At 34.2% G+C, this 11,928-nt stretch overlaps 1 protein-coding gene across 2 annotated transcripts in view; it reads left to right on the top strand.

Moving 5' to 3' along the window:
• The window catches only part of LOC131047855 (serine/threonine protein phosphatase 2A 55 kDa regulatory subunit B beta isoform), an 87,487-nt gene extending 78,187 nt beyond the window's left edge, over positions 1-9,300 (top strand). Inside the window, exons 10-14 of one of the 2 annotated variants that reach the window (XM_057981640.2) lie at positions 5,628-5,696; positions 7,353-7,444; positions 7,782-7,859; positions 8,069-8,142; positions 8,403-9,300. In XM_057981640.2, the coding sequence (XP_057837623.1) occupies positions 5,628-5,696; positions 7,353-7,444; positions 7,782-7,859; positions 8,069-8,142; positions 8,403-8,539 (450 nt within the window). In that variant the 3' untranslated portion in view covers positions 8,540-9,300. The remainder of the gene's footprint in view (positions 1-5,627; positions 5,697-7,352; positions 7,445-7,781; positions 7,860-8,068; positions 8,143-8,402) is intronic. The other variant, XM_057981641.2, reaches the window with a different exon arrangement.
• The last annotated feature ends 2,628 nt before the right edge of the window (positions 9,301-11,928 follow it).

Here is an 11,928-nt window from a genome sequence, read left to right on the forward strand (position 1 = left end):
GTCTGCTTAATTCAACAAGATGCTCCAGTATGATGGAATTCGAAGATTATCTTATCTCATTTGTTTTCAACCTAAGCTCGTAATGGTTTTCAGTTTTGCCTGTTTTGATTTGGGATTCAGGTATGTGGATTTACTGATTTTTTGGGCCCCAGGTTTGGTATTGGGTGTGGCCATACAAGACAATTCTAAAAATAAAAATGTATAGCTAAAAAAAAATTAACTATAATATGCATATGATAAACAAAACTAACCACAGAATGAAAATACCATTAATAGCGATGATAATTGAAGAATGAATGTCAAATGTTAATTGATAAGCAACATGGTTAAATTATTTGTAACAAAATAGGTTAATAGTAAATAGTTAATGGTCAGAGGACTGGTGCACAGGAAAAGTCAAATTAAATCATCATTTTGCTCCTCATCAATTGCATCATGATCATCATTAGGCTCATTAGAAACACAAGCAATAGCGGCTGTCGTGCCACTGCCATTAGCTCTGCCAGCCTCTGCATCAAAGGGTTCTATGTCTTTTCATCAATGTCAACTAGTGAAAATTGGGTGAAGGAAGCATTCCAGCTGGGATGTTTGCATGCCGACATCTCATGACCTCTTTTGTAAACCAAATGAGAAAATACTGAGAGGGGGGGGTTGAATCAGTATTTCAAAAAAAAAAATTAATACAGATAAAAACGAATCAACAGAGTTGAGCCAATAAACACTAAGAGACACAAGGTTTATCTCGTGGAAAACCCTTTTGGGTAAGAAACCACGGTATCAAAAGCTTTCAAAAAATCAAATGGGCACCAACCCAATTACAACAGTGAGCTGCAACTCACACAATGAGCACCAACTCAGAACAAAAGAGGCACCGACCTCATAAAGAGATTCAACTCTAACAAAGAAAGAGGCTCCAACCTCTTAAAAGAAGAAATAAAAATTGAACTTATAACCTCTTAGACTTCAGGCTTTTAACAAATATACCAGACTGTAAATTTCTTGTAAAACTGAGAGGAATGTTTCACAAACACCCTTTCTCTTCAAAAACTTTCAAAAATTACATAGAAGTCACCTATGATATCTTCGGTACAGATTGAACAAGATTTCAGAACATGAGTTTTGGATCAGTCGCATAGCCATCTGATATTCTTGCATGTGTATCTCTGTATATCATCTTTGTGGGATTTAGTAACAAAAACTGTGTTATATTCTTCAAGAAAAAACTGTGTGTTATTCTACTCTGCAACCCAGAAAGAACTGTCAAAAACAGTCCTCACATCAATATTCACACTTTTAAAAAAATCTTCTCTCAATCTCACATCCTCACACACACACAAATGAATCGGATTTTTTAGTTATCAAAAACTTTAACCTTCCAACAAACAAGCTCTGACTTTATCTGGAGAATACTTCAGAGAAAAAACGTATTTCTCAGACTGGTAACCTCTTAGGCACAGTCCAGAAATTAATCATTTAAACTCTGCACAAACTGAAACTGCTTCTGCGCACACAGAAAATGATCAACAAAGAGGCACAGCTGTCAGATCTGAAGAAGTCGAAACAGTCAAGAATATTCTACCTACTTGTGCAGACTTGTGACAAACCACCAAAAATTCTCTGTCAATATCAGTGAACCTCCAAAAACAAAAATAACAGTAACAAAACAAAGCCAACCGATCACAAAGACAAGTGGCAGCCTTGACATCCACTGGCACATCTGCATAACACGAAAACAGCAGAGACTGCACTTCAAACCACGTGGCAGAAAGCAAACTGCACATATGTTGACATCAATGACAAGAAGATCAACACCTTTTTCTATAGTCAGGTTGTTTTTGTGATGGGAGTGCATGTACAAATGCAAACCAATTCCTCTGCCTTCTTTGGGACTAATCAGTTGTGTGTAACTATTTGAATAAAAGAGTATCAGCAATAAATTAAGACAATAAATTTTAAATTCTAAATTCAAAATATAGCTCTAGTTCTAAGTTATATCAAAGTAGAATAAAAGTTTAAAGAATATAAGACAGTTTCAAGCGTATAAAAGCATATATCTATCAAAATTTGATGACTAAGAGGTTGCAGTTATGTGGATTGTTGGCCACAGAGATACTGCCCATATGAGTGCCCTTAAACTGGTCCTTAATCATGCTCATGATCTGATCTTTCAAGGCCATAAATTTCCCAGACTCATCTACAACTCCGTTCGTTACTAATTTCATGAGTGTCGCCTTCAATCCATGGACCATTCTGTCATTAATTCTTGTATGGTTTGACCTACTTGGGAAATGCAAATGTTATAGTGCTGTGGTATATTGACTTCAAGGAAAAAACAAGAAGGTATATTGGGGTGGTTTTTTCTGTTTCACTTTTGAACTATATATTGTTTTGCATTTGCCTTGAAAACCTTTTTCAAAGGATCTTGCTCATTGCATTTATGGTGGCAACCATTCTTCAATTATGCAGTCTTTGCTATCTTTCAGTTTTATCCAAACATGGATGATCCGTATTAGCAAATTTGATCATACCTATGATGGAATCAGTAAAACTAAGCAAGTAATCTACACAAGCTTACCAATCTTCTAGGATTAGTCCTTTATTTTTGAACTCTTTCAGTGTTTTCACTGCCTCCATAGATCTCAAAGGTTGCTGATAACTAGAATGCACAATGCCTCTCACACTTTCACTAATTGTTTAAAGATAATTACGTGTGAGGCTCTAGTCTTAGCAATCTGATAGGATATTAGAGTTTAGTAATAGAAAAAAAAACATCATTTTAAAAATAGATTAAGACTGAAATTTGAAAAAAGTTCAAAATTTTACAACATTTACTATGTTGTTTGAATCTTAGATTTAAAAAATGAAGTAAAAAGTGTAAATTAATATTACTAAAATAAATTTGTAAAATATAGACATATTCAATTACCTTCAAGTACTGTCAACATTGAGAACAATGTGATGATGGATTGCTACATGTGATGATTTGTCCATAATCGTTTGGATTTGGTTGGCTTCGGTATAGATTTATTTGATCTATTTGATTTGGTTGGTAGCATTAGATTTAGCTAATGAATGGTAAAAGGTGGCTAAAATTATTTTTATAGCTTGCCTCAACAAGTAACCCAAGACAATTTCACTTGTTGGAAACCCTTTTTTTGGAAGAGCCCATGTTAGCTTTGATTCAAATGCTCAGAGTTCCACACAAACAGGCTTTCACTTGACCATATAAACTATTCTATTCATTATTCCGGTTGTCATGCTCAAAATACATCCGTCCACTTGGAATTTACTCTAGCACCACGATGTCTCCAAAACAATGAGAAGGGTCAGTTTTGAAACACCTGCCATTATAGCAAATACATAATGAGCAAGAAAACACAAACCCTTGGCTACCATTACTTGTTAAAAAATGATGGAAAAAAACTTGAGTTGAAAATTAAAAAGAACAAAACACGAAAATTTACCTTCAATGAAAGATTTTCATCTTTGTAAACTCTTCAATCTCCTTGGTAAGAAAGGAATGAGGAATAGAAAAACAGTTAATTGGACACTAGAAAAATTGTTGAAAGGCAAATGTGAAATGAGGTGGTTTTTATGTTTCGTTTTTGTTTATGCCCTCAATTTCTTTTAAGTTTTAGGTATTAAATTATCATCTTTTTTTACATTTTTGATAAAAAGTTGACTAAGAATGGATAGGCGCCCTTGCTAGTGGCAAATAGAGGCTGTTTTTGATGAGTACTCGTCCCAAGATCAGAACCTGGCTCTAACGTGAAATGGATATGGGTGGTTGCAGGGAGAACTTGGTAATGTAGATAATTTGGTAAGCTGAAAATGGAAACACACAAAATATTGCAGAATGTATAACTTGTAATGTTAAACTCACCAAAATTAAGCATTTCATTAAGAAAGAATCCTACATCAGGAATTATCAATTCATAGATGTAATTTATAAGTTCTTAATTATAAGAATTTTAGAAACCAAGTGGCATATGTATAGCAATTAAAAGTCCTTAATAAAACTTAAGGTTAAATGATAAATCATAATAGCATTCCATTTACACAGCATTGACATGGTCGGCCAAAAGTTTTAATGGAATTCCATTACCTGGGTTTAATATGGGAAATAATTGGCAAAAACTTTGGTGTTGAAAACAAAGTAGTTTTCAAAATAGAGAAAAAAATAATTTTACAATTTCATGTTAGATATAGTGAGTAGATGTGAAATTAGGCATAAGACATTATAAGAACTCTAATCATAAAAAGTTGCATAGGATTAAGTTTATGGTCCCATGGAGGGCGGCTAGCTAAAGTTTCTCAATGGATGCTATTGAGAAAAACTAGAAACTAGGAGCTTTTTTCAAGCAAGTGAGCCCATGGATTTTTTAAAATTCTTGTCTGTGTCGAAAATTATAGTGGAAGCATGGATTTTTAAAATTCTTGAACTATAAACAAATAGATAGTCCACATTTTTTTTAAAATTTGGAATTTAGAAATGGATGTTGTGCAAGTTGTCACATAGGCATAAAAACCTCAGAGTTGGTGGGGGATACTTTCAACTTCCGTCCCAACACAAGGCTATCTTGACTAAGGGGGAAACAACAGGTTATAAAAATCAATGTTCAGTAAGTTACCATGCTCTAACAAACTCCCAGGGTATAGAAGAAAACAGAAAGGACAAGCGTATGTCAAGTTTTAACAGAGGAATGGTATGTCTTGTATGAAAGTCCATTGAAAATGGGCATTGTAGAAAAATCCAACATCGTATAATCTAAGTTAAATATGCTCTTGCTTGGAAAATAATTGAAATTTCAGTTCAATTAGAGGAGGATGCTATACTCATCAACTGTAAACTTCATTTTCATGATATGGGCATTCTTTGCTTAACTGGTTGAGAAAAGTGTCTGGCAATAAAATAGAGGAAAACAATGTATTTGTGAACCAAACAAGGAACGGGCAATTGAATTGCAAGGCCACATAAAATCATTTTGATTACATGCTACTCCTTGGGCGGTGATCTGTTCCACAAAGGAAGTTTATAGGTAATCTTTCCTTTTTGCTGATAGCTATGTGCTAAGTCACCAGGTTCGGCCGAATTTCTTCCTTGAAGTTCGAAATTCGCCGAACATTAAAATAGAGTAAAAAATTCATTTAAATTCGTACATTCGCGATTTTAGGGCTTTTTTCGGTTTTTTTTATAAATGAGCGCCAGAAACCCAGTCTTCAGTCTGCCGTGAGTCTTCGCTGGAGAAGTGTGGAAGCCGAAGGAAGTCGCGGTAGTCTATGGTAGTCTGCGGTGGAATTTTGGATGACAATTCAAGCACTCAAGGGAAAAAAATGAGTTATTAACCAAATCAAATTTCATGTTTTGGTAAACCTTTTGTTGTAAAAATATCAATATGCATGTAAAGGTGTTGTTAAATCTTTGACTATATTTATCTTTCCCTGGAGCTATCAAAAATAAAATTTAGTGTAAAGTGGAAATTATTTTTGTTTTCTGTTGTAAAGATGCATCTTCTGATTGTAAGAATTTAGTTTCAGACAGAACTGGTATTTAACCTTGCCTCTATCTTTAATATGATGTGTTTTTTTAAAATATTGAACCTGAACGTTCTTATATTTGGATGCAGCTCTGGGATATAAACATGGAGTCTCGTCCAGTTGCAACATTTAAAGTCCACGAGCACCTACGGCCCAAGGTCAGTGCCAATTAACTGAACAATTTATGGACTTCAATATTATTCTCCAGCTTGAGAGACATCTTTGATAAGCTTTTCACAGAGGCTACAGCCAATTTTATGTTATTTGCTTATTTGGGTTCCAGGACAAACAAAGCCTAAAGCAGCTAAAAAAATTTAAATAAGAAATTAAAAGACAAAGAAACTAGAAACTATCAAAGAAAAAACTAAAGACAATTGATGTTAATAATCTTGAACTCTTTCCATCCTACATTGGAGGCCAACTTCTTGAAGTAAAGGTGTCAAGGGACCTTCCAGGGAAGATGACATTTGGAAGTGCATATTCACCATGACACATGTTCAAGTTCCCAAAAATGATGACTGCAGAGACTAGCAAATACACTTAACTGTTTCAAGTATAACCTAATTATCAGAATATAATATTACTGTATTGGATTCTTCAGCTATTGAAGAGATGGGAAGGCAATGATAGTGTAAGCGATGATCTAAAATAGTTCCTCAGAATGATCTAAAGCAGATTTGTGTTCACTTTTGCAGTTCAATTTTTTGTGCAGCTGCATGGGTAACTTTTCTATGTGGTGATTTTTTTTAATAATTAAAGATATCATAATGAGCATGTTCTGTACATGTACTAAGGCAAGATTTGGATCTTATCTCTTCTCCCAAAACTTTTTCTGTTATTACAGCAGGCTGTTGGCATGACTTAAATTTATATATTTTTAAAAACACACGTTAGTATGCACAGCCTCAATTTTTCTAGTCAATATGTTTTGGCAAGAATAGTGTTATAGCTGACTCTCCAAAAACATTTTCTGCTAATACAGCTGGTAGAATTACATATGGAAAAAAATTTAGTTCTTTATACTGATAAGTGATAGGTGAGTATATGCAGCCTCCCAACATATGTGATCTTCATGGTAAATTATCATTATCAGAAGTCTGAAGAATTCATTATGTCCAAAATCGTATAATATCAACTTTTACTATTTAGCACTTAAAAAGAATGCTACCAACCAAATATGGTTAGCCTTCTTGTAAGACTCACCATAACTGTTTTCATTTTCTCATCATTATATACTAACACCCACATGCATACACAAACATTTGAAGAATAAATAAAAAGAAAATCACTCTTGCAGTAAATTTGCCTTGCTTTTCATCCATCATTTAAATTTTTATGTTAGCTACAATCACCTGCTTTTGTTAGGGATTTATTTTTTGTGGAACTGTGGCATGCTTTTTAAATGATTTTTCTCCATTTACTTATTGACCCATCATGCAACTCCAAAATTCACTTTCCATGTCAGATTATTCTCATGTCTTTGTTTGATAAGAACTATTGAAATATTAGGTCTTCCCAGGTCACTGTACTTGTATACATTTTAGCATACTTGCCACTGCTCACATCTGTGCTTATCTGATGATTCTGTAATTTTACCGTAGGCTTTTGTATCAAGATGAATGTAGTGATATATGTCTAAGTTCAACTCTAAATGTTGGGAGGAATATGGGTCTCTGACTGCCCCGTTTCCTTTTTAACTGTGTGAGGCAAACATTGGTGTTGCCTCTTAATTTTGTGGAGTATAAAGATTGCTTTATGTCTATCCTAGTTGCTCCCTCGATGACGCACTAAAATTTTCATCTTTTGATATGCAGTTATGTGATTTATATGAGAATGATTCAATTTTTGATAAATTTGAGTGCTGTCTAAGTGGAGATGGGCTTCGTGTGGCGACAGGCTCATACAGGTGTGTATTTCCAATATTTCTATTGTAGAAATCTCTCACCCTTTGTATGATATTTGAGTTCTGAGGCTATTGTATTATGATTAATTTGCATGCGATTAAGTTTTTGTAACATATATCTGCAACATGCTGAAACTTGTATTCTAGTGGTCAGGGCAGAGTCTTTTTGTGTGATGTAGTTAGTACAACCCCATTATGCACTTCTGCACTGTTTTCTTTTATCTCGATAGAATTATAAGTTCTCTTTCAGTTTAGGTAATGAATTGGAGTGTCTCATTCAATTTTTTTAGCTGAATGGTTTTATATGTTTTAGTAAATAGTTTCCTGAATCTTGTTACAGCAATCTGTTTCGAGTTTTTGGCTGTGTTCCTGGCAGTGATGAGGCAACCATGTTGGAAGCTAGCAAAAGTCCTAACAGGTACACCTAGGATGCTCCGTCAAAATCTAATTCCCCCAGTGAACATCATAGTTTTTTTTTAATTGTGGTTAACTCAATCCATCTGTCGCTCAGTTACAAAAGTTGGTGTAATGATTATTGAAATTGAAAAGATGCAGGGATCCTTCTTTTAAATAACTCTGTTGCCAATGTCTTCTGTTTTGTGTTTTTTTTTTCTGGGTTTGTATCAGAAGGCGGAATATGCAGGCCTCTTCTAAACCTTCAAGATCGCTTACCAGTCTCACCCGTGTGCGTACACGACGAGGTTGTTCCATAGAACTCTTTCTCCCATTTTGTAAATCTGGGGTCATAGATTGTCTCCTAGTTGAGCATTAAAATTTTTGATAATGTAATGAAGTTATTGATGATACGAGTCCTGGCATCTTTTCAATTTGCATTCATATGTTCGTTATTTTCAACATCTATTTCTTAATTAATGAACTATCATATTAACTTGATTAATGTGGCTGTTGCTGTTGTAATTTTCTATTTTCTAATCATTCCTGGTGACATTACTCTTACCAGGTAATGAGAGCCCAGGGAGCGAGATGAATGGAGGTGCTTATGACTTTAGTACTAAGCTGCTTCATTTGGCATGGCATCCAACCGCAAATGTTATTGCCTGTGCTGCTTCAAATAGCTTGTACATGTACTATGCCTAAGGTTAAACAATCATTTCAAAGTTTTTAAAGAAAAAGGTAATTTTTTTCCTTCTCCACTATTTGTGGAGCAGCTCCAGCAAAACTCCAGGGTCGATGCAACATGTTATATGCAGGAACTTTGTTATTTGAGCCGATGGACATAGCTGATAAGCTGATAGCTCATAGGTTGTTCATATACTGATTCCCAAGCTATAATGGTTGTCAGAGCCCTTTTATCAAGAAGTGCATGTCTTCTCTGTCACGGCAAGAGGCATATATCTGATAATCAGTCTCAATGTAGCTTCTTTCAGAATGGGTGCAATTTTAATATTAAATAGCATTTCGAACATGAGCTGAGAATGTATCTTGCTAAGTATCAATATGTATATCAGTAGTAGCTTGAGCAGATGATGTCCAAATTACCTTGCTGTCATAGAGAGGAATAACCAGCTGGTCTGACAACATTTAAAACCTCTGAGCCCTACCATTATACTGGTTACCATGTTCACAGGTTTGAGGATGGATTTTAAGTTTTCACTTGGGGTTTTCAAAGGATTGACAGGTCTCAATGGCACACTTTCAGCAGCTTTTCCAAATGTTGCAACTTTTAGCTAAGATCCATGCAGAATTATGTCTACCAAATTTTTTAATTGATTTTTAACAAAGCGATCGATTCCTGTAACTAAAAACACTGAAGTTACTCCTCTTCGAGAGGAATTTGGTCCTAAATTTATGTCTTTTTTTGTTTCTTTTTTCCATTTAATTCATTTAATGTTATTGAAGTTCATGTGTCAGATTATCTATCGTTGAAATATTTTCTTCAAAGGATCCGAGTTTATCTGATATGGCTGCTGTAATGAGTGATAAGAGATTTGTTAGCACTATTGAAAATTTCTCAAAGCATTTCAACCAAATTATAGTAATATTTTTAGCCAAAATTTATTCTCTCAAAGTTTTGTTAATTTCATTCTGGAATTGACCACATTATGCTAGTTTTCTTTCTAAAGTGGAAGCTTCAAGGTTCATGAGGAAAAACCTTGCTTTTTGTGCATGTCATTCAGACATTAAGGTATTTTATAATGTATGGATCTGAGTTTGGCACCTTGCACATTAAAATGTAAACCCGTTTGATTTGACGAGTTGGCATCTATGAAGGGTTCTCCCAATCTGCAACTCCTAATTTGGACTGCATGTATATTACCTTTTACATCAGGGTCTATCACAAAATACACGTTTCAAATGGGTGAAGATATTGAAAATACACTTGTAAAATGTAAATTCTCTAAGTTTTCGGGAGAAATATATATTGCTTTTAACATCAGTCTATTACAAAATACACATTTGAGATGTGATTATATTGTGGATGGTAATCAATCTCCTTAGATGCAATCAAATGTTGTATAAAGAATTATTTTGGTAAATAGTTACCTTAAATAATTACATTCATTTGAAAGTAGTTTCAAATTTATATTTGTTCATGTCACTTTTGTACAATCTTAAAATTTTCCGATCTTTTAGAAGTAATGTTTATTGCGAGAAAACAAATTCAAGGGATTCATAAAGTAAGAAGAATTTCTTGAAATCTACATAAGCTCTCACCTCTTCGAGATTATGTTGTGTACCTCGACACAATATATGGTGACCTGTGTTTGTGCACCTTAATACAACATCCTATGAACTAAATGTTAATCTGATGTTGTTCAAAGTCCATATCTTGCATTATTATAAAGTTATGTTTTGAGTACGAAAGACTGATTTTTATTGACTCTTGTATTAATCGGGATTTCCTTTTCCATTGAATGTAAAATAAGACAAATTACATCACGTATTATTTGCGACTCACTTCTTGATGCAAATCACATACTAGCTTGGACGAGGAGAAAGATGGAATAAAGTTTTAGGGGTCATTGTTAACTTTTATGATTCTAACAAAGAAGTATAGGTACGCAAGGTTCGGTAACTTGACCTTTATGATTTAATAAATATATGATCTTGAGGGGAAGCCAAATGATGTCTTGCTATACCTAGATGGGGAAAATGTTTGTTGAAATTGTAGAGGTTTATCAAGTTTGCTATTTGCTTTGACACAATCGATATAAATTGGTAGCAATTGAACCACATGTATTCTAGGGCAATATAAGGCCACTAAAAAAATGTGAGTTCGATGTCCTCAATGTGGCAAAAAGTTCAAAGTATGGCAAGAATGTTCGATTAAAAAGTTTTGGAAAATTCTATGTTTGGTTAGGAAATTTGAGTTCCATGTAGAAATGATTAAAAATAAGATCTAAGGTAATGGAAAAAGGGAATATGTTCTATACGAAAACCTAATAAAATGAGGAAATATGAAACATTCCAAAGGCAAACCCAATTAAATGAGGAAATATGAAATTGGAACCACATCCCCCTCCTTTATCCCTTCACACCCCTCTCAAAAAAGAAACATAAAAATGTAGAACTATCTTTCCAAATCTCAACCCATCATCTGTGAGTCCATGTCTTTATTGCTTCCATCCATGATGCAGCAAGGTCTCTATATGTAACCCTAACATGGTACATGGGACGTTGGTATCACCTAGAGGCAAAGCTTGATAATTAAGACACCCTTGAGCAACTAGTTGAATGTAAATAAGAAATCAATCCCCTTTTATAAAATCAAGGGAAGTAGTAGTGTTTATCAATGAGGTTTGGTAGTTGGTTTTTGTCAAACATTAAAAAGGTGAGATTTAGTTAACTTTGATTGTAAATTTAACATATTGCATAAGAAGTAATAATGTAGGATAGGCCTACATTTGAACCTTTATTAGAGTTTTCTTGTTCTTGTCTTAGGTCACCAAAGCATGGAATGTCTAGGAATGGTAGATAATGTGATGCTTATAATGGTTGATTATATCCTCAAAGGACATTCTATATTGTTGATATGGGGGAGTTGAATGGTAGATTGGGTGTGAAATTGTTGTATTCACTAGGAACACGTTCCATAAGTCACTAAAAGAGGTTTAGGCCATTCAATCAAGGGGGATTTCAAGTATAGTAATAAGTCGATATCTTCAAGTGCAATTGAGATAGTTGAGTTCAACAAAATAATTAGTATTGTATATGTGCATTTTGGAATTTTGGCCTAATTATATAGTATGGATTGGATTTATTGGGTCTACATGGTCAAGCTCAAGGGATTTAATAGTGATTTGCAAATGCAAAAGTCTTGTAAGGCTTATGAAGAGCTTAGCACTAGAGAGAGGATTGGAACACATTAGAGCTTGATCCTTCTAAGGAACCAATTGGGCATATCTTCAAAGATCTCACACTAATAAAAGTTAAGGCTTGTACAAGAGGCTTGGTAGGAGGCTGGGTTCTTTGTATTGATTATAGAGTGTTCTGTAAGACCACAATTAAAAAATAAGTGTCGAGGG

This window comes from Cryptomeria japonica, chromosome 3 (assembly GCF_030272615.1).
Source record: "Cryptomeria japonica chromosome 3, Sugi_1.0, whole genome shotgun sequence".
Classification (NCBI taxonomy): domain Eukaryota; kingdom Viridiplantae; phylum Streptophyta; class Pinopsida; order Cupressales; family Cupressaceae; genus Cryptomeria; species Cryptomeria japonica.